The 22,528-nt window shown below is 47.5% G+C and overlaps 6 protein-coding genes and 1 long non-coding RNA gene across 8 annotated transcripts; 3 read left to right on the forward strand and 4 right to left on the reverse strand.

Moving 5' to 3' along the window:
* Positions 1–96: 96 nt before the first annotated feature.
* On the forward strand, positions 97–3,878 carry LOC117186280. 2 transcript variants are annotated; one of them, XR_004471388.1, is made up of 3 exons: positions 101–315; positions 496–711; positions 1,229–3,878. It is a non-coding gene; the product is annotated as an uncharacterized LOC117186280 (long non-coding RNA). The 2 variants fall into 2 exon arrangements; XR_004471387.1 differs by having other exon boundaries at positions 97–315; positions 496–3,878.
* LOC108152788 (cell wall integrity and stress response component 3) lies at positions 1,342–9,169 on the reverse strand. The gene is made up of 3 exons (XM_017282372.2): positions 7,682–9,169; positions 7,463–7,603; positions 1,342–3,502 (listed from the first exon to the last, which is right to left on the reverse strand). Exons 1-3 carry the CDS (start codon positions 8,618–8,620, stop codon positions 3,431–3,433), a joined length of 1,152 nt encoding a protein of 383 aa, XP_017137861.1. The 5' UTR covers positions 8,621–9,169; the 3' UTR covers positions 1,342–3,430.
* Positions 4,232–6,548, reverse strand: LOC108152791 (translocating chain-associated membrane protein 1). The gene is made up of 2 exons (XM_017282373.2): positions 5,846–6,548; positions 4,232–5,497 (listed from the first exon to the last, which is right to left on the reverse strand). Exon 2 carries the CDS (start codon positions 5,461–5,463, stop codon positions 4,351–4,353), a length of 1,113 nt encoding a protein of 370 aa, XP_017137862.1. The 5' UTR covers positions 5,464–5,497; positions 5,846–6,548; the 3' UTR covers positions 4,232–4,350.
* Positions 9,170–9,698: 529 nt separating the features above from the next.
* Positions 9,699–11,294, reverse strand: LOC108152787. The gene has a single exon (XM_017282371.2). It carries the CDS (start codon positions 11,198–11,200, stop codon positions 9,869–9,871), a length of 1,332 nt encoding a protein of 443 aa, XP_017137860.1. The 5' UTR covers positions 11,201–11,294; the 3' UTR covers positions 9,699–9,868.
* A 1,475-nt stretch (positions 11,295–12,769) lies between these two features.
* Positions 12,770–14,193, forward strand: LOC108153428 (nucleosome assembly protein 1-like 1-A). Its single transcript, XM_017283430.2, has one exon. It carries the CDS (start codon positions 13,012–13,014, stop codon positions 14,137–14,139), a length of 1,128 nt encoding a protein of 375 aa, XP_017138919.1. The 5' UTR covers positions 12,770–13,011; the 3' UTR covers positions 14,140–14,193.
* On the reverse strand, positions 14,140–15,140 carry LOC108153429 (mediator of RNA polymerase II transcription subunit 22). Its single transcript, XM_017283431.1, has 3 exons — positions 15,029–15,140; positions 14,485–14,586; positions 14,140–14,420 (listed from the first exon to the last, which is right to left on the reverse strand). The coding sequence occupies exons 1-3, from the start codon at positions 15,138–15,140 to the stop codon at positions 14,203–14,205; spliced, it is 432 nt and encodes a 143-aa protein (XP_017138920.1). The 3' UTR covers positions 14,140–14,202.
* A 1,337-nt stretch (positions 15,141–16,477) lies between these two features.
* Positions 16,478–22,239, forward strand: LOC108152868 (leucine-zipper-like transcriptional regulator 1 homolog). The gene is made up of 5 exons (XM_017282497.2): positions 16,478–17,754; positions 17,818–19,236; positions 19,309–19,484; positions 19,548–19,726; positions 19,794–22,239. The coding sequence occupies exons 1-5, from the start codon at positions 17,006–17,008 to the stop codon at positions 20,196–20,198; spliced, it is 2,928 nt and encodes a 975-aa protein (XP_017137986.1). The 5' UTR covers positions 16,478–17,005; the 3' UTR covers positions 20,199–22,239.
* Positions 22,240–22,528: the final 289 nt, after the last annotated feature.

The raw sequence follows: 22,528 nt of genomic DNA on the forward strand, positions 1-22,528 counted from the left end.
ATAAATTTGCAACGCATATTATTGAATAATGGAAAAATATGCATGTTTGCTTGGTACGCACCAAAGAGATCACTCTATCGATAGTCAGTATCTAATTCGCAGTTTTATAGTCGATTGCCCGCGCATCTCTACACCGTGCAGTTTTGTTTCTGTTTTTTATTTGTTTTGTTTTATTTCACGACATTCGCAATACGGTCAACTGTAAAATGTGACAAAGCAGTGTCACCTAGGTACCAACGGCGGCATTATGATGGCCCTGAACATATTCACTACCAAGATGACTGAGTTGGACCAGCCACGCCGTTTCAGATTGAGGTTTTCTCCATTTCTGAATTGACCAGTAGTTTCCCATAATCAATGTGTACTTGACGGATTTAGTGAGCTAGCCCTGTGCCAAAACTTTGATGTCGTACATGCTCTACGCATACTCCATCCTCTCCGCAGAGACAGCTGCTCTTCCTCATGCTCTACCTGTATTCCTGTTGTCTCTTTCAGATTGACTGGAAGGACTGCGGATTTTTTTTTACTAGATCTAGAGCAGGATCAAGGCGCCTTACGCTGGACACCTGTTAGAACCTGGTCACCTGTGGTGTTTCGCCCAAGATGGGCCTAAATGAAGCTTCTCCTCAAGCATGTCCTTCCCTTTGTGTTAGAACAGGAGAGAAACTACAAGCTCTTGTATTTCCTATATTATATACATAAATAGAAATTGTATGTAAAGAAAACCTTGGGCAATCCAAAGTGGATGATACTATCAGGCAGGCTCCGTTTTTCACTTGCTCTTGCGGATTACGTTTTCAGCCAAAACGTTTCGTTTTAGGGTCTTGTTGTTGTTGCCCTGGCCATTTTTTCCGAGCCAAAAAGAGGTTGGGTTAAAATAAAATTATTTATAAAGAAAGAAAAAGTTATATTACCCCCGATATAGATATCAAGTTTATGTTAATGCATCAATAAGTCATCTATATTTTTCCATTTGACATTAAGGTTCGTTTTGTTGTATAAAAAGCCGTTTACTTTTCATTTCGTCAACGAAAATGTTTTCGTTTTGAAAGCGAATAAATCTTGCGGAATTCGAAAACGGGAGCCCCAATAAATGTGTATTCAAAAGTAAATCGAAAAACTTTTGTAAATGTGAAAAAAGGAGCCTGGCTGTACATATATATTTCAGAGATTTTGTTCCGACTTGTTAGTCTGAAATTTAATTCCTTCCATTTGGTTTTTTTTTTAGGGAATGTATTACCCATTGGACCAGTCTCTAAGTGAACTGAAATAAACGTAAGATTTGATTAAACAAAATGTCTGCCCAAACTCTAAAAAAGTCAACCCAAAGGTTTTAGTATATTCATGTAATTAGTTTTCTTTTTTATTATTCACTTTAACAAGCAAAAACATTCAATATAGTGTGTGTTTTGTGTATACATATACATACATGTACATACATATATATATAGGTTCATAATCGTATATACGAGTATATCTAATGTCACGCTTTTGGGCCATGGCAACATTTGTGTGCTGTATGTATGCGTATTCTGGTTGGATCTGGATTGGATTGCTGCCTTTTGTATATAGTATATGGACTTAACTGTTTAGCTTCGCAAATTAGTGATAACATATACATATGGAGGATATATCCTGCTTCTTCTATATCGTCGTCTTATGTAAATGCAAGCCTTATACTTTTGCGTTACATAATACATACATATATATTGTATATACATATATATGGTATATATATAATTTGTATAGAGGTGTGTGGGGGTGTGTGTCTGTATATATATGTAAATATGTTGAGCAAATCAATATTTTGTGTTCTTCAGCGCGAGTGCCGCCCCCGAAAAATCTTATGCTAAATAGTTGCTTCTTTGGATTTTCTCATTTTGTTATTGGATTTGTTCTTGCTCTAAATATTACGCTTACAAAAATACAGATCATCTCAAATACTTGTCAATGCTTCACAGTTGTACACAGTTATACATACATATATAGAGCCACATATAGAGTTATACGGCGTGTTGCATACACACATACATATACATACATGGTTATACTCTCCCGATCCGATCTCTCCCATCTACTAATACTTGGATCGCCTCTGCTTCCGCTTCCTTTGCATTTTATTTAGCAACTGTGTCTTTTTTTTTGGGTGCTCGGCTTTAAGCGGTGCTCCAAAACATGAATCCTTTGGAGATTCGATTGCAGGCTGGATCTAATCCTCCGCTCTAGAGGATCGGTCACTGCTTTCGGATAATGGTAAATGCATTTAGAAGCTTTTCGTCTGCTCGTAGTACAATATTTGTGCTATAATTTAAGTACAGTCCAGGCCCGATAACTAGAAGCACCTTTTAACTAGACCGACAAAAAAAAGTATTTCTCATTTCTGGACGTTTTCATTTGATTTGAATTCTTTGGTTTCAAGAGTACACACGAATTATAAGTTAAGGGGGAGACGACGTTAGCATTTTGAGATGCCTGGGGACATCACGTTATTTTGTATAGTTTTTTCCATCAATTAACTACGGTGTGCGGTGCGTCTCAGAACTGTATGACATGTGGAATTGGGAGAGTTTTTGCGATCATTAAATACGGCGAGTATACACATTATTGAGTATCTTCCACTTGAATTTAGTTCTTTTATACACTATCAATTTTGAAGTTATTCGAGAACATACCAATACATGTTATCAAATAGACAGATCTTAAACTCTAAATCTATGTTATCGAATTGATTCAGAATTGAAGGTGTATATGGATAGCTCCACACCTAATACTGCTATATATACCTGTCCGTACAGTAGCGAACTGCACTGCACCATTTCACTTGAAAGAGCTCTTTTGATAATGGGAATATTTGAGCCACAATTTTTCAGAGCATCGAATTCTAATCATCATCGAGCATCCTCCGTGCGTATAGTATATAAATACATATATGTATATATCTTTATAGATTATGGAAATAAGCTCTCTCTCTCACACACACGCATATCTATACATACTTACACGTACACACTCTCTCACACACACGGAAAGACATAGGCACAACCTAAGCAACATTTTTGGAAAGAGTTTCAAAACGAGTTTTCAAGACATTTTTGTGGGAAAATTAACCTTTTAGCTCATTTTTGTGTGTTCAAGCTTTCAAGAAACAGTCTTCATCTTCAGCTTCAGCTTTGTCTTTTTTTTGTTTTTGGTTTTTTTTTCGGGGTTTCTTCCGGGAGAGAAACATAACAGTGAAAGTTGCTTGGGGATGGGTATAAGGGGCCTTTGGGCGTTCGCGAAAGGGCTATTGAAAGGTTCCGAATGCTTCCGAAGCACGTGTCCCATTCTATGCACGCGTTTGCGTCCATATAGAAGGACCAAACGAAGGATCGTTAGATAAGCAGGCGAAAAAGAAGAGATACTCGGAGATCCTTGTGACACGGGAGTTCCCTTAGTCGTCATCCGACAGATTCGTGGTGGTAAGCAGCGTGGCATTATCTTCGGCTCCCTGCTCCTCAATGTCCTGTAAAGAAGAGGCAGAGAGAAGTCTTTCAGTTACATATGTTCTTAAATGTGTACATCCCCTCCCCCACATCTATCAGTCAGAGCATTCTTCAGTTTTTCTTATATAAAATATATATATTTATACATATATTTAGCAATTGTTTTTTTTTGTCTGCTTCGTTTACAATCTTCGTCTGCTGCTCTGGTTCTTTTATCTTAAACATTCTTCAGATTTAATTTCTTTTAAGTGGTTTTTCGTTTTTGTTTTATAAAAAATAGTTTTACATGCAAATAGGACGATTGGAAATTGTTGTTATTGAAATAATTTTGTAGGAATCGCACGATTACTTATTACAAAGAGATTGGAACCAAAAAACACACCACGCACACATGCAGGTTTTTTTTTGTGTATATTATATAAAAATAAAAAAAATTTATTAAAAAAAAAATTATATAAAACTTAAAATGAAAACAAAACATTTAGGCTACAAAAAATTAGGTTTCAAAAATAGTGTCATCGCGTGCCGGAAAGTGGATCTGTTCTGGTTCTGTGTACTGCTCTGAGAAATTGGTAAATGCAGCGGAAATGTGCCTCGGTAGCGTAGTGTAGTTGTTGCAGGTTGCATCTGGAGCTGGAGCTGGGATCTGGAGCCGGGCCTTGGCCTTGGCCTTGGCCGGGCCTTGGCCGAGAATTACATTTACATTTACATTGGGGTCTGTCAGTGGTGCTGCTCTCTCGCTCTGGCTATCTGTCTCCTCTCGGATTTTGATTGGATTGGTTAAGACTGATTTTGGATTGGATTGGAAGTGCGGAAGATTTTGTTGCTAGGTGGAGAGAGTCGTCGATGGCTTGGCCGCCGGTCCCTCTCACTTGAGCTTCTGCTTGACGGGACTGGGCGACGGCTGGTCCGCCTCGGGCAGGTCGCTCTCCTTCTTTCGCTTCACCTTGTCCTTTGGTGCCTTGATGGCCTTCTTTGAGGACTGGGCCGCCAGTAGTTTGGCCTCGCGCTTCGCTTCACGCTTGGCTTCACGCTTGGCGCGCAGCTGTTCGGTGATGAAGGAGAACACGAGGTAGCCCTGCAGGGCGATCAAACCGCCGAGGGCCAGCAGGGAGCGCAAGCCCCCGATGCCGTAGTAAAGGGTGAGCACACCAATCACCGAGGTGGCGAAGCGTACCAGGAAGAAGCAGGCACTGTTCACCACGCGCAGACGGGCCAGACGCTCCTCGCGATCGAAAACGCCGATCAGCTGGAAAACGTGCGAGAGCAGCTCGCTGAAGTAGTGCAGCGTGAGCAGGACGAGGGCCAGCCGCTGGAAGCTCAGGGTGTAGGCGATCACGATGAGGCTGAATCCGCTGATGGAATGTACGATCTTCGGCTGCTGCTCCTCCCTGGTGCGGATCTTCTGGAAGTACAGCTCCGGTAGCATGTGCAGGTAGTACGACAGCTGGATGATGAAGTAGAACTTGTGCAGGAAGCTCATCGGATGGCTGGGGAAGCCCTCCCACAGCAGTGCCACCTGGCCCAGGTAGCCCTCGCGCAGAACGACGTGTGCGCCCCACACGAACGAGAGCAGGTAGAAGGCCACTAGTTGCCCGGATTCGTTGAAGCGGGCCAGCTTGAACTTGGAGAGGTGCAGTTTCTTGCTGATCTTATCCAGAACGAATTCTTGGATGATCGCGTGCATGATGATGCAGGTCAGGGTGTAGAAGAAGATCGAGCAGTAGTCCTTGATGCCGGCCACATAGGTGTAGGCCTTGCCGTAGGGCTGCTCCCTACTGGGGTCCTCCCCGCTGACGTTGTGGTGCAGCGAGATGAAAGCGCTGGCGAAGGAGGCCGTCGACTCATTCATCAGGCCCACCACGAAGACCATTGCCACACAGGAGATGATGTCCGCATGGTTTTGTATCACGAACTCGTGGCTCAGGATCGGCGGGTTTTTGTTGCTGGGCTTGCGTCCCAGACCGGGTTTAATGGCCATCTTCCTGGAGGAGTTTGGAGTTGGGGGATTGTCACTGCAATGGGTTGTACACGTTAGCGATGAGAGATTCTCACTGGGAACTGTTAGCTTGAAACTGGATTCTGGCCATGCCGTGCGCTCCTCCGAGTCTGTGTATGCCGTGAGCTCTCTCTCCCTTCCGCAGCAAAATCACAATTTGCCTTGTTGGCACTCGGCTCGCACTCGCACACCAATAAGGGGACTGGCTCCCAGAGCCACACATGCAACACCGCCACACTATCGCTCAACACACACACGTACACACTTATGCGAGAGAGAGGGGAGGCGTGAAGCACACACACACATACGTTTGCGGAGGCACAGCACAGACACGCAGGCAAAAGTTTGGGTTTGAAATGCTTACAGGATTCTCGTGTTTTTCGCGTTTTGCTGACGTAGGCGTTGGGGGCTATCTCCACTCTGGCCGCTTCTGTTGCAGCTCCGGCTCGACTCGGGCTAGGCTCACTTCTGGTACTGACCAACACACGTAGCAGTCGCTGTCGCTGCTTGCTCCTCTGCTCCAGCCGCGCTGCTGCCTTTTACTTTTGCTTCTCACCTGTGTGACTGACTGACTGTTGGACGGCAACGGCAACGGCAAACGGCAACGGCAAACGGCAACGTCAACGTCAACGTCAACGTCGATGCTGCCAGCCCGATGTGTGTGGGTGTGCGTGTGTGTGTGTACGCTGCTACGTTTCACCGAATCCAGGGCTGGAAGCACACACACGATTCAGTTGTTCAAAGATTTCTTTCATTTACAGCACACTTTATTTCACACTGCAATATTGACACTCTACTGCTTTGTATGAAAATTCATCCATCGGAAAATTCTTCCCCTGGTTCCGCTGGCTGTGCAGCCCTGCCAAAAAACCTTAATGCGCTATACAGCAGCAACAACAACAAAATTGCCACGCAGCGCCTCCTATCCAACAACAGCAGCAGCGCTGCGTTGTTCTCACTACCACTTGTTCACATGCCTGCCTGCCAACTCACTCGCTCTCACGTGGTGCGCCGACAGCCGGCTAAAGTCATGCGCTCTCTCGCTCTCCCAAGCGCCACAAGTTTATGCTTGGTGTGAGCGCGACCGTGTGTGACGTGGAACGACGACGATGTGTACACCAACACAAAGAAAACTGGTTTGTTGTTGCCATGCTCCAGTTTCCAGTTCACGATTGCCGAGGGCTGCATAGAAACTTAGTTCAGTTCCGGAACTGATTCAACGGCGAAATTCTATCTTTTTTTATAATATTTGATCACAATTTGTTCACACTCACAAACACGTCTCACCAGTCTTTTATTATTAATTTAAATTGTTATTGTAAAACGCCAAAAATTACACTTGTTTGAACAATTTTAGTTTCCGAGTTCGGGACTGGTCTCAGTGGCAGCAGGGCTGCCCACATGCCAGGGCTGGAGACAAGCTCCCTGCTGCCCGCGCATGTTTAAGCTTCTCGTTAAAGGTCGAGGTCATCTGGAGTTTGCCCATTATAATGCCCCGTAACCTATGTACGTTAGTTACAAAGGAGATTTCAAACAATTTTCGTCCTTGCTCCTGGTCCTGGCCCTCGTGCCAGTGGTCGCCCCCTGCTCAGGCTAAGGCTTAGCAGCGTCTATGTTCTGTTCTGTCAGTGTGGGGGACCACGCGAGCCTTGCTGCCGTACGGGCATCTGGGAGCCAGTGACAGCCTGGCTGTCAATATAAGTCCAGCCAGGGAGCATATCAGTTCCTCCGCTTCCGTCAAACTGCACGGATCTCCCCCTGGAATAACCGCCTTTCCGATTGATGTGTCTTAGACTTTTGTTCTGTTCCTCCAGGCAATAGTCACTCCGTTCCAATCTTTTACACCCATTCAAATCCACGATTTCGTGGTCGTGCCTCATTTTATGGTCCTTGGTGCACCACTCATGTTACACAAGAGCGACCCCTAAACGGACCGTCCCGCCCCCCCCCAAAGGGTAATTAAATGCAATTTCCTACTCACATTACGATTCCGCTTGCGCACCGAGGATACGATGGTGCGCTTGTTGCGTGCCACCAGGCAGACCGTGATGATCAAAATCATGCCAATGAGTGCGAATCCCAGTAGGGCAGGCAGCAGCACGCTATCCTCGTCCTTGTAGCCCTGAAAGGCAAGAGAGGGATGGGGAGAGAGGAGATGAAACACCACACGCCACTAGGACGGAGGACATGCTATGCTTACGGTCCACTGGAAGTAGGTCGAGGGATCTATGTAGGCCCAGTGCGTCTTTATCCAGTCGCTGTTACTCTTGTTCTGGCCCTTCTCCATTTTTGCGGCCTGCTGGTGCTGCTCTGCAGGGCCCTGCGTCTTGGCCAGGACCGGGGGCATGATTGGCTTCTTGGCGGCCGACTTTAGCAGCGGCACCTGTATGATTCGTGTGGTGATCATGGTGGCCGGCAGATGGCGCTGCTGGCCTTGCGGTGGGACCACGGCAGCATATTCGGAAGTGCTGACTGGAACGAGCAGCTGAGGCGGCGGTGGCTGCTCTCTGGTTGTGGTTGTGGGTGCAGTTGTAGTACTGGTTCTGCTGCTGGTCTGTGGCGCCATGGTAGTGGTAGTTGTAGTGGTGCTTGTTGTTGTGGTTGTACTGCTGCCGGGGGTCAGCGGCTGCTGCCGCTCCTCTGTTCCTGTGGTGGACGCCAGGACCGTTTTGTTCACCTTCAGTACAAACTGTTCGATTCCATTCCGGTTCACAATCTTAACTGTTTTTCCCACGCTCTGACCTAGCTGTAGCATCGGCGACCCGGTGGGCGGTGTCCCCGGCAAAGCCTTTCCAGATCCAGCTCCAACTCCAGCTCCAGTGGGTGGCCGGCTATGGGTGAGGGCCGCCTTGGTCTTGAGAAACCATTCCGTGGGATTGGGCAGACACTCGGCGGAGACCAGGAAGGGGATGAGGACAGCGCCAATGATCACGGTGCAGACGAAGATCAGGCCCAGGTAGGCGAAGAAAGAGCGCCGTCGTCGCTGTCCCGCCGCCGAGCTGCGCTTGGACGTGGCGGTGGATGACGACGAGGAGGACGAGGAGGCAGCCGACAGTTTACCATCGATGCGGAAGTCATCGTTTTGCGGTAGAATCGTGTATTGCAGGCTGTTCTCGCCGTGACGTATTGTTTTATACATCGTGATCTCTCTCTCTGATTGCACTCTCTCTATTTCTCTCTACTCCGTCGGTTCTTCTGTTCAGTCGCTGCCTCTGCTCTAAACTACAAAAATTACGTTGGCTGTGTTTCTCTGTTGCTGTTGCTGTTGCGTTCACTAGCTAACGGTGAATCTTTCAGAAATCCCTCTGCTTCAGCTGCTGCTCCTTCTTCTTTTGCTCCTGGTATTCTCTAGTGTGTGTGTGTGTGTGTGTGTGTGTATGCGTCTGTGTGCTGTTGTGTGTTCCGTTTTTGTTGTTCCTCTTCCTGCTCTTTCTACACTCCCCGCTACTGATGCTTCTGCTGTCGACAGGCGACCAGGAAACAGCTAATTCTTCGTCAATTCCCCTTCTTTCCTTTCGTTATTTCTCTGCTGATTATATTGTTCCTGGTGCAGCTTTTGATTCTGCTGCTCTCTGCCTACGCGTGGGACTATTGTTGTTGCGCCTCGGTCTGGTTCCTGTTCCTGCTGCTGCTGCTGCATTCTCCTTGCGCACTAAATTTTATGTTTTTATTGATTTACCGTTTTTTGTTTTTTCGCACATGCGCGTTTCTTGTACTGACTCTTCGCTCCAGTGCTGCCAATCACTAGAAGTCTATTTATTATGGAATGTTGGGTGTTGTATAATGGAATGTGATGAACATCGATGTTTTTTTCAAATTTTCGCGGCTCTCTGACAAAACTTTTCAGCAAATGGAAGAAGCAGGATAAAACCCCACCAAATGGAAGAAGAAGAAGAACAACATAACGGGACTGGAGGAGGGGCTGTTCGGCTGACGACACCCAAACACGCAGCGGACAAAAGGAAAACCCTTTTCACCGTGGAGTACACCGCGTGGAACCGCTGGCACTGACGTGGTCCGATTGCGCGAGTCCCTTGGCCCTATGCCGCGTCCTGCTGCTGCAGAAATACGATCTTAGGCAGAGGTCACAGGTCGCCCGGTTTTTTATCCGCAAAAACACTTGGGCTTCTGACTAAAAATCCAACTACGATATTTTTTCCATTTATCTCTGAGAATTAGGCATTAAAAACGAATAAATAAATGTCTATACATACTCCTTTTAGGATGTTTCCTTCAAAGTACGGTCTGGTGGTTCCCAGATATTAGATCTTCCCATTTAATTAAATTGTATTTTACTGTATCCCCTACCCATACACTGGATCTTATAACTAAAACAAAAAAAGCATGTATCACACGGATAATAGTATAGTTGGGGGGAGTGGTTGGGTTAGAAGACAAATTCCCCCTTGTCGGCAGATGGGTCCAAGTTGCTCAGGCAGCGCTCGAAGTGCTTGATGCGCTGGTACCAGGGTGGATCCCGGCTAGAGACTGCCTCGGGTCGGCCGCCCTGGTGACGGTAGAGGAACTCGGCGTGACCTTGGCCGGCAATGCCATTGACTGTGCAGGAGACGAATTGGTTGTAGACCTTGGACTCCCAGTCACCGCCCACATAGCGCAGGGCGGACTCCTCGACACGGATCTGAACCAGATAGTCCCGCTCCTCGGTGCAGACGATGAAGTTCTGATGCTGGGGCGGTGTGCCCCTCTCCCCGTAGGAGTACAGCTCAAAGTTGCTGCTTTTTATGGGCTCGTAGACGCCCGCGGGGCTGCACACGTAGCCCACCTTCAGCGAGGAGAGGAAGAAGGAGGGCTGGCTGAGATTGCCCACGACCATGCTGCTGCCGTCGTCCAGGAAGAGAGCAAAGTATACGTAGCGATTGATGGAGCTCAGGCAGCGCTCGGTGCCAAAGCTGTGGTCCCGGAATCCACGCAGCTGGAGATCCATCTTCTTTCCGTCGAGCTCTAGTGACCCGGAGAGCTCGCCGTTCTGCTCGTAGTGGGTGCGTTTCTCCATGATGTGGGTCACTGACCGAAGCATCCCGTAGAAGCGCTCGTTCCAGGCCTCCCTGGCTATCGAGTCGGCTATCAGGTTGGAGCTCAGGTCCCGGCTGTAGTCAAAATGAGCCGCGCTGGGGCTTTCGAACCGTAGATTGATTTGCACCGGCACCTGCTCCTCCTTTCTGGAGAGCACGCCGTCGTACTTGATCCACCAGACGCGCATGGACTCCTCTGGATAGATGTGGAAACCCTCGCCACGGAACTCGCTGCTCTCCTCGCTGCCATCCGTCGTGAAGTGGGCCATGTCCGGCAGCCGTAGGGAGCTGAGCAGACCCTCGGAGGGCAGCCACAGATAGAGCGCCGCCTTGAGCACTCCTCGGCGGCGCCGCTCAAGGGTGACCATCAGCTTCTGGCCCTCGGCATTGGCCGCCATAAAGCTGACCACGTCGTAGCTCTTCGGGTCATCGCTCAGCTGCTGCGGCCTGTCCACCTTCGCCAGATGCTCTGCGGAGCCCAACTCCTCCTCGTTCCGGCGGTAGATGCGGTACCGCAGCTGTCGCAACACCAGCAGAGCGATCCCGTACTTGACGCGGTAGAAGAGGCCCTTCAGGGGGTACTTTCCGAAGACAAGCGGCGGTTTCAGGCCCAGCAGCTTGGTGGCTAGCCCGAGCAGGGCCCCCGCTATGCCCAAGGCCAGGCAGATGCCCGTCAATAGCAGCATGGTAGTGCAGGTATTTCGATCGATCGATAGTAATGGCAAGGGTGGGGTATGCTTCGCGTGTCGCTGGCTTGGCTGCCTTTACGTGACTGAGAAACGCAGCCGGAGATTACCTGAACAAATGCCCGGACGGGGGCCAGCTATCTTCAATCCCCGATAAGGCCCCACCTTCCTGCAGCACCTTATCGGGCTTATCGGACCGGACCGCCCGACCGCTACCCGCTCGAGCTTTATGGGACGGGCCCGGCAATCGGCCAATTCTCAATTAATGACTCGCTTGTAAATCTGAATCTGTCTGCGATTACTCGGTTTATTGGCACCATTAGCTTACTTTCTTTTTAAAGGAAGTCAGGCTTGGAAATTACATTTTATTAAGCATTGAAGAGAATGGATTGATAGGATATATCCTAGATACTCACTAGACATAAAATCGTTCCGTCTGTGCGTAATATCAATGGTAATTCCTTCTAAACTATTAGAAAGAAGGTGTATTCCTTGAAAACTGAGAACAGAACTATGCCCCTATGGGATATAGGATGGAAATGTTGTGCATTAAAAATTAATATTCTATAAAATGATCATCGGCTTACGCTCATTTCAATCTGCAATCTTTCAATCTATAGTTCCCAAATTGTATTCCTTCTGAAACAGAAGGAATGAAAGCGAAGGTCATCATGTGGAGCTGGAATCGAGTACGAGTATTATCTAACAGACTTTCTGTACGACAAGAGCGATTGTAAATCTATAGCCCGAATCCGAGTCCCAATCCGAGACCACTCGGACCCCCCATGGTAGAGCATGGAGAGCAACAAGGAGGAGGAACACTCGGGGCATAAAGGTGAGCGGTGAGGAGAAATTATTTATAAATAAATTAGCATGTGGCCATCGAGAGCGGAATCGAATGGATTTGGCTATGAGTCCCCATAAACAAAACGAGGATAAGATTACCAAAGTATGTGGATTTTCTATCAATAAATTAAGTATCCGCAGGCCTCGCGCTTCAGTTTTCACAGTACGCGGAGACAATGACGGCAGTGGGGCTGGACTTATCGCCGGCGACGTTATAAAAAGCTTACTCCTCAGCTTGGCCAAGTGTTTCATGTGCCAGATAGCTAGTGCCTGATCAAGTGAAGTGGCCAACGGCCAAGATAGTGGCGAAGGGCGTTTCCATGGTACCGGTACCACCATAGAGACCCAATTATGCTGATGCCTCCGCCTCCGCCGCAGATTTCTCTGCCCAAATTCCGACCTGCCGCAACAACGATTTATGGCTCTAGATACGAGAAAGTTATGCGAATTATGCCTAAACCGAAACTATACCGCAGATTGTAAAGATCTATCCACTTGAGGCCACAGAAAGCGAAAGATATAGTCCACAGATTTCACTGGAATTTGGCAATATACAAAAATGATATTATTTGAAAGATTTTCTGGAAATTGTATTATCAATATTAAAGTGTTTTTATTATTTAAAAGTACACAATAATCGACTTTGCTGTGCTCGGTTTATCAGAGATTAAGTCTTTCCAGAATTGTTGAATCATTTGGATTTACAAAACAAAGCTAATATATGCGAATCATATGTAAGCCAATTCTTAGTGGGTTTTGTATTTCCTGCATGTCCGCCATCAGTTCTGTCATGAAGCAGTGCCCCTCGGTTGGTCTACTGTACTGCCGGGGATACGCGCCAAATATATTTGTTGTACTTCCCTATCATCCATATTACAATAGTCCGATTTCTATTTGTCAGTTATAGAATTATTTTAGATCGAAGTCCCCAAGTCCTGTACGTTACATTCAAAATTCCAAGTACCATGTACGCCATTGAGAGAGATCCGGAGCTTAAGCAGCAACAGGACAAAGGCAGTGAGTCGCTGGAGGAAGGTGCTTCTTCCGCCACGATGTGCCCGGAAAAGAGCAGCGAGTCGCTGGAGGAATGTGGTTCATTCGACTCGATGCTGTGTCCGGCGGACATGTCAGCGCGAAGCAGGAAGGCCTACCTGCAGCACATGATGGACGAACTACCCAGGCCAGTGCACAACCGAATTTTGGCAATGAAGCACAGTCAGATGGAGCAGATCAAGATTTCGGAGCAGTTCTATCGGGAGGTGTACGAGCTGGAGAAGCGCTACTATTTGCAGTGCGCTGAGCTGTTCGATTCGCGGCGCGACGTCGTTGACGGGTCTGTGGAGCCAGAACCAATGGAGCCCAGCTGGAGTGAGCAGCACGACGATCTGGTCGCCGAACTCCAGGCCAGCAAGGAGTTCCACCAGCTGACCGAACTCATGCCCAAGATGCCGGCTAATGCAGTGGGCGTGCCCCGCTTCTGGCTGAGCATCTTCCGGAATGTGTCCCTGCTGTCGGACATGGTGCAGCACCATGACGAGCCGCTCCTCGAGTGCCTGATGGACGTGCGCATCAGCTACGAGCCGGAGAGCTACACCCTCAAGTTCCTGTTCCGGCCCAACAGCTACCTCGACGACTGCTCGCTGATGCTTACCAAGAAGTACTTACTGCAGCACCAGGCCGACCAGGAATATCCGTTTATGTTCGAGGGACCCGAGATCGTGAGCTGCGAGGGCTGCCACATTCATTGGCGCGATGACTCCAATCTCACGATGCAGAAAGTCGGTAGCGGCTACTGTGTGGAAAATGCAATTCAGCGCGAATCCTTCTTTAATTTCTTTTCACCGCCACAACCACAGGACTTGTCGCTGGCCGACGAGAAGACCAAGATGCTGCTGGGAAACGACTTTGAGGTGGGCTTCCTGCTGCGCACCCAGATCGTGCCCAAGGCCGTTCTGTTTTACACTGGCGACCTTGTGGATAGCACGAACGAGGGACTCAGCGACAGCGATTCCTCAGAGACATCGGATACCGACGCCGACACAGATACAACTGCCCCTGCACCCACACACACGCCGGAGCAGCTGAGCGATTGATAATGTGTTGGGTCTGGAAGCTGTTGTATTGAATAGATAATTGGCTTACAGTAACCCGGATCTCTACTTGAATATGCTCGTGTAGTACTCCTCTTCGAGGTCGTACAAGTCCATTGCCATTTCGTCCCTCAGCTTCATGAGCTTCTTGTCGCACTCGATTTGGGTGGCCCTAAACAACTGTGAATTGTTTGTGATAGCCTCGTTGACAGAATGGAAATCGTTCAGTATTAAGTACTGCTTAAGATCGGCCACCAGTTTCATCAGCGACTCGCCCGCCCGCACTGTAGATGGAATAACAATGGAAGGAGTAGTAACAGTGGGTACATTCTACACTGATTTGCTTACCCATGTTGGAGGCGCGTATTTGCATTTCGAGGGAATCCTGCTCGCATTGCGTCGTTCGCGATATTTGGCTGTGGCTCTCTCTGCGCGCCAGCTTGAGGGTCTCTGCAAAAAGAGCCGATACATTAAACAAATTTGATTTAAGCATAAACAATTTTGAGCTGAGCTCAGCTTTGGGCCGAAAACCGGCGACCCTCTTGGACATGAGCGGCCAGTCACGGGTGCGTTCCCTGTGGCGCTGCTAAAGCAGCAACACGATTGGCATCCTGTTTGTGGTGGATGCAGTGGTGGCCTGCGGCGTGCTGTATTGCCTGATGAGCTTCAACGAGCTGTCCCAGTGCGTGGTCATGGTGCTTGCCAACAAGCAGGACCTGTACGGTGCCGCCACCGTTGACGAGCTGCCCGACGCCCTGAACCTGGTCGCGGTCAGAACTGGCAAATCCAAGGGGTTTCGGCCCACACAGGCCTCGGTCTCTCCAAGGGCTTAAAGAAGCTATACAGCATGATCCTGTCCAATCCCACTTTATAAAATGGACAATCATCTCACCCTCAAAGTTCTCGAGCATGCTGCGTACATCCTCTTTGAGGCGTGCATTGTAAGACTTGAGCAGCGCCTCTTTGGACTGCGGCAGTGTGGGAATCCGAGAGCCGCTGGCCATATTATTAGCAATAAATAAAATAGTCGCTGATATATACAGTTATGGAATGCGGCTATCGGTTTGGTGTATCGATATGGTGTAAAGTATACCGTTTGAACCTCAGAAATATACCGAAAATACCATCTCATTATTAAAACATACCGTAAATCTATTTTTTACTTGACACATTTTTTAATTCTTGTGTCCCTCTTTCTTGTCCGATTAGATCTTGGTTTACCAAATAGTTATCCAGTCTAAAAAACTTGAAATCAAGACTTTTAAAAAAATGTCAAGTTGGTTCTCCTACTTTACCCTCTCGCTATGTAATATCTCTGTCAAACTTTGCAGATCTTAATGCTCAATGCTATAAGAACTACACATTCCGATGTAGGATACGTTTTTCTCCGGACCCCAAACAGTTTTACAACTTCGTAAACAATAAGCGTAGAACGTCAGCAAACCCATCCTCGCTATCATTTCTTAATACGTCGGCAAATAATGATCAGGCAATCGATGATCTTTTTGCCTAATTTTTCAAACCACCTTTTCTGAGGAAAGCTATTCTGTTTACGTACCCGTAACAAAGACTATACCTCGCTAGTTCGTCCGACCTCAGTACAAAGTACACCAGGACCGTATAGAATCAGTCTGAAAAAACTTTTTACTCTTTGATCTGCGGGGCCTTAACTGGGATGCAGGTTTCAGAATGCCATCTTACTCTAGTAGATTGCTATTAGTAAACCCCCCATCCTAAGTCAACCGTAGAAAAAAGCTTGGTGCGATTTTTATGCACAACTTGATCGAGGGTGACGTAGATAGCCTTGATCTGTTGAGCCGCATAAACTTCACGATTCCTATTAAATTCACTAGAAACTATGTACCGTTGTTCTCTCCGTTTTGTAGATCGAATTATTCGTTACATGAACCGTATCGGATTGAAAATTGAATCATCAATCGGATAAAACATGTTCAGGGCTGAGGGTCCTGTTAGTAATATTTAATCGGAATTGATCGATTTGCGATCATGGAGAACGATTAACGCACTGTATACCAGTGGGTATTAAAATACACTCCATGATAATGATAATGACCTTAGCGCAGTTCATGTTTTTTAAGTAAAAAGGAAGGGTCAGAAAGTTATTTGATCGAAAATATTGGACAATGGACTTTTTTATACTTTATATATATATATTTGAGTGTTTTCTAATATTTCTAGTATTTTCTAGTATTTTTCAATCAAAGTACATAGCTCCTCGCCAGGTGTCTCTGTCGATAACTACATAAATTGTGTAGTTAGAGTGTGGTGACCATGTAAACTAATTAATATAGTGGAAATTGTTGTTGACCATTTTTGTTTAAACCTTATTTTGGAAACAACCTATTAACAAGGAGTTCTTACAAAAAAACCAATCTTGTAAGAAATTGATTCATCAATCGGATAAAATTATGTGTTCATGACTGAGGGTCTTCGCTACTTAGTGATATTCAATCCAATATCAAAATCGAGGAAAATGATTTCTGATCATGGATAGAGAACGATTAGCCCATTGTCGACCAATTTTTATTTATATACACACACGAAAATTATGAAACTTAAAGAATTTTACCGTAGTTCAGGTAAAAGATATCCTGGTTTTTTTGTTAGTAGAGAGGAAGGATAGGATGGATGTGGAAGAAGAATTTACATACAGTGTTATTTTCCGCTGCTTAATTCAAGTGAATTCGATTCAAGTCACCTGTTTAAATTAAGGGGAGTCAAGTGGGTTAAGTTCATTTTTTCTGAGGGCCGGTCGTCAAAGACAACAAATTTTCGACACTGCAGCTGTGGATAATAGAAAAACCTGAAAATAAGCGAGCGAAGTCGATTCTACGCCTGTAATGCTTTGATGCTAAAATCTATCAGCGGAGGCGTTGGCGTTGGCGTGGCCGGGGCAGGAGCAGGTGCGGCTGCCAGTGGCGGCGGTGGTGGTGGAACTGCAGTGGGGAGCGGGACAGGTAGGAGTGGGAGTGCCACTGCGAGCGGAAGTGGAAGCGCGGGTGGTAGTGGAGGGGCGAGTGGAAGTGCCAACACTGTTGGGAGTGGCCGTGCCAGTTGTGGAATCGGCTCAAATTCGATTTCCAGCGGTCTGAGCGCCGTGTGCGGATTGGTCACTGGCAGCGGTAGTGGCAGTGGCAGTGCCAGCGGGAGCGGAGGTAGCACCCCCGCCGGTGTCAACATCTACTGTCCAGCTTGTGTGGCCAGCAGCTCGCAGCAGCAGCCGCCCCCGCCCCAGGCGGCACCCCACTCCGAGTCTTTCTTTTCGCGCTCAAAGTCGAGCAAGCGGCACAAGGCCAGAAAGAGCGCCTCCACCGCCGGTTGTCTGGACGCCCAGCACATTCGTAACAACCTGAGGATGTCCACCTCCAGTTCGCTGCGCAGCACGCGGGCCGTCCAGTCGAGCCACTGCAGCAGCAGCAGCCAGGCCTACGATGCGACCAGCAATGCTAGCAACGCCAGCAACGGCAGCAGCGGCAGTGGCACGGCCGCTTCTCCGGGCAGCTACAGCTGCAACGCGCTTAACGTGGACTTCAGCTCGTACACAGCCACCCACCAGTGGACCAGGATGCTCGAGTGCGCCGAGTTCGTAGGAGCCAAGTGAGTAATGAGACAAGTGCATGAGAGATGTGCCCACCAATCATTAATCCCTCCGTTCTACAGGCGGAGCAAGCACACGGTGGTGGCCTACAAGGATGCCATGTTCGTGTTTGGCGGCGACAATGGCAAGAACATGCTAAACGACCTCATCCGCTTTGGGGTAAAGGACAAGTCATGGGGCAGGGCCTGCGCCACTGGGACACCGCCTGCGCCGCGATACCATCACTCGGCGGTGGTGGCCGGCGCTTCAATGTTCATCTTTGGTGGCTACACGGGGGACATCCACTCCAATTCGAATCTGACCAACAAGAACGACCTTTTCGAGTACAAGTTCAAGAGCGCCATGTGGGTGGAGTGGAAGTTCTCGGGCCGCCAACCAGTGCCGCGTTCGGCCCATGGGGCCGCCGTCTACGACAACAAGATGTGGATCTATGCAGGATACGATGGTAATGCCCGGCTGAATGATATGTGGACGCTTAACCTGACCGACGACCATCACCAGTGGGAGGAGGTGGAACAGAAAGGCGATAGGCCGCCCACCTGCTGCAACTTCCCCGTGGCCGTGGCCCGGGATGCCATGTATGTCTTCTCCGGGCAGAGCGGCCTGCAGATCACCAATTCGCTGTTTGAATTCCACTTCAAGACGCGCACCTGGCGTCGCATCTCCAACGAACCAGTGCTAAGGGGTGCCACATCGGCGCCACCCTCCCGCCGCTACGGCCACACAATGGTGCACCACGATCGGTTCCTGTACGTGTTTGGGGGCTCGGCAGACTCGACGCTGCCCAACGATCTGCATTGCTACGACCTGGACTCGCAGATCTGGTCCGCTGTGCTGCCGGAACAGAACTCGGACGTGCCCTCGGGTAGGGTGTTCCATGCCTCGGCCGTCATCGGCGACGCCATGTATATCTTCGGCGGGACCGTGGACAACAGCGTGCGCCGCGGCGACACTTACCGCTTTCAGTTCTCCAGCTATCCGAAGTGCACGCTGCGTGACGACTTTGGCAAGTTCTTTCTGGACAAACAGTTTTGCGACATCCAGTTCGTGGTGGGTGTGGAGGAGGTGCGTATTCTGGCGCACATTGCCTTTGTGGCGGCCCGCTCAAAGTACTTGCGCAACAAGATCCTGGCGGCACGCGAGGCACGCCAACAGCAGATGGAGAAGGTGTACGGGGTGGGACAAGTGGATGCGCAGGCGCTGAACACGGGCGTAGGCGGGGACCGGGCCCCTATGCTGGAGGTGCGACTGGTGCATGCCTCGCCGGAGGCCTTTGACATTATCCTCAACTACATATACACTGATCGCATCGACCTAAAGGATCCTTACAACAAGAACATTATCATTCTAATCACTGACATTTACCAGTTGGCTGGGCTCTTTACCATGCCGCGGCTGGCCCACGGCTGCATTCAATATCTGGATTTTAAGATCAACAAAATCAATGTCCTAGAGGCCCTCTACAATGCGGACAAGAGCAAGTAAGTGCGGGAATCGCCCGGATAACCGGATAATCTTCTAAGCCGCCCTAACCGCCCTCTCTCTTTTGTCAGCATCAAAATTATCAAGGATCACTGCATGCAGTTTATCATCAAGGAGGAGAACTTCACCGAGGTGGTCATGTCCAGCGAGTTCAGTGACCTGGACAAGCCCCTGCTCGTGGAGATCATCCGCAAGCGCCTCCATCCAAGCAAGCTGGTAATGGACACTAGCTTCGAAGCAAGCAACGGTAGGGGGGCAATCGAGACTCATTAAAGTTCCATTACTAACCAACCAATCCACATACCGGTAGGCACCACATTGGAGATTGATCTGTGCACATTCTTGAAGTCGACCGGAAATGATTTCTGCGACATCAGCCTTATATTGGAGGATCATGTGATACCGGCCCACAAGTCTGTGTTGTCGTCACGCTGTACCTATTTCCAGGGCATGTTCCGCTCGTTCATGCCGCCGGATAACACCGTCAATGTGAGTACCAATACCAATCGCCCGAGCTGGGCTCCGACCAGAACTAATACCCGTTGTTCTGTTTCAGATACAAATTGGAGAAATTTCACCCTCACTGGAGGCGTTTCATTCGCTGCTCCGCTACATCTATTACGGGGAGACGAAGATGCCACCGCAGGATGCCCTGTACCTGTTTCAGGCACCGTGCTTCTACGGTCTGTCCAATAATCGGCTGCACGCCTTCTGCAAGTACTCGCTGGAGCATAACATTACGTACGAGAATGTCTTGCAGACGCTGGAGGCGTCGGACATAACAAAAATCTATGACATCAAGGAGTATGCCCTGAAACTGATTGTGAAAGATTTTGCCAAGGTGGCGAGGCTGCCGAAGATCTCGGGTTTGTCGCGCGAACTGTTGCTGGAGATAATACGCGCTGTGGCCGATTCGCAAGGCGAGTTTCTGACCAGCATTAATATCAATACAGATATCTGAAAACTAGTGCTGCTACAGCCGGCCTTGCAGTTGTTGCTCGCCTGGTTGCAAATCGGACGTAGCACGTAAAGCGGCAGTAGCGGTTGGCAGCGAAACACGAACCACGAAACTAGGCCTCATTTAAATCAATGAAACAATGATCCTTGATCCCACCCATCCAACCATCAACGATCGATCGTTCCATTTAACCATAAATACATCGAATCCTGAAGTCTACTCCTACTACTTCACAAGAAGATGGCAAAGAGAATGTCGGACAGAAAGAGAAGGAGCGAAGATCCATCCGACCATACTTACATATATATATACTTATATACTTACTTACCTATTATGTACACTTACTTATAATATCCCCCCCTACCCTATATTGTGCAACCACTATTTTGAATACCCCCACGCACCATCACCAGAGCTAATCTCAAGCTATGCTTATACACACCTTTTTGCCCTATATATGTATATTTGTAAGTTCAAGCCTAATGTCCAGGCTCAAAGCAGACAGAACAAAGAGGTCGGAGCCGCCGTATATATGTCCAGGCTCAAAACTACAAGCAGATGTCTGTCTAAGCAGTTGTCAATCTCATTATTTGTATGCCCTTGCAAAGGTAAATCTTATTCCCCCACCCCCACTGTGTCCGTGCCCCCTCCGTTTTCGTGGTAACCGAGTATTAGATGAGAGTGTCGTGTCCCCATGTTTCCATGTCACATATAAGAACATATCCTCATGAGAGGTAGCTCCTAACCGAGGCCTTAGATAGATTGAAGCTTTTTTATATCTGAATGTTTTTGCACTGCTAAACAAATAAGGAAACATTTTATATGAATCGGTAAACTAAACGAAGAAAAAACGAAAAAACGTAACAATTGACGTGTCATGGGATGCTGCAGAGTTGTGCGTCCCAAAAAGTAGGCTTTAGATAACAAAATATGTAACTGGTTTGATACCAAAAACAAACAAAAAAAACCGATGTACTGCACTTGTATGTTGTTTGTGATTACGAGGACCCATTCGATTGACCATGACATATAGCTGCCATAAGAATAGAGCATAGAAAGTCTAACCAAAATTAGTTAGTTGTATGTCGACAACACACTTGTTTGTAACGAATTCCACATAACGAAGTCCACAGAATGAAATCAAATTCGATATAGTGGATAAACCACACTTTTATATATATAGCACACACACCCAAACACAAACACACACACACACACACACACACACTCACACGGAGAATGATCTGAATGCAAGGGAACCTTTGCACCTTTGCAAGGGTATGCGTCTGTCTGGCCTACTACCACCTACTCCCCTACTTGTTATCCTATACTCCCCACTATACTCTTACCCAAGTACAACTTACTCGTTTATAAGGATCTTAAGCTAATTGTATGCACTCGTATATATACAGATATATTGTATATATATCGTATAAAGGACGCAACCTGTCATCATCCCAACCCCGCCACAGAGTCACCGTCACCGCCAGACTTTCCCTCCGGCCAACACATACCATCGTCCGGCTAAAAGGAAGAGAGAGGAAGGAACAGGAGGTGACACAGTGTTAATGTTTTTTGCCAAAAAGTTCTTATGTCAATTGCATAAGCCCCCCCACGAATTCTTGCCCTCTCGAATTTTTTGTTTCTCCCCTGAGTTAAATTTTTTAGGTTTACATTTTTTGCGTAATTCAACGAGACCAAAATTGTGATAAATCTCTTTGCGTTCTACGTTCGGATTGTCTGCGTAAACTCTATTGTTAAGCAATATTTGTATAGAATTTTTTGATTTTAATTTAATTTTGGAATATTTGTGTAAGCTAAAAATCCATCCCTATCCTCTTTATTCCCTCATTCCTTTATTACCTTATTACTTTCCCAACCATATACATACATACATATGTAAAATGTATGATGATTTTGCTCCGCCCCAGAGTTTTTTTGTTTTGTTTAAGGTTGGTACGAACAAAGTTTAAGTATAAACAATATTATAGTATGAATATATACACTGGAAATATACAGAAAAGGTGAAATGATGTATGCTAAATGGGAAATTACATCCTCTGGGGCAGGAGACGGAAGACAAAATGAAATTTAAGACAAACAAACTGGGTCTGCGTTTTCTCGTTTTTCGTTTCAGACTTTCCCCAGATGCTTGGTATAGATAAATTAATTTTCAATGGAATTAAAACAAAACAAAAGCTGCAGCAAAAGCTGTAGAGGAAATTGAGATGGGTAGTAGGAAGAGATTTTAAACAGAGCCTGGAGCTGGAGGTGGGCAGCAGGAAGAGACCCAGACCCAGTGTCGCCTGAAGCTGGAGATGAGTAGTAGAGAT

The sequence above is a fragment of the Drosophila miranda genome, chromosome XR, assembly GCF_003369915.1.
Source record: "Drosophila miranda strain MSH22 chromosome XR, D.miranda_PacBio2.1, whole genome shotgun sequence".
NCBI classification, from domain to species: Eukaryota; Metazoa; Arthropoda; class Insecta; order Diptera; family Drosophilidae; genus Drosophila; species Drosophila miranda.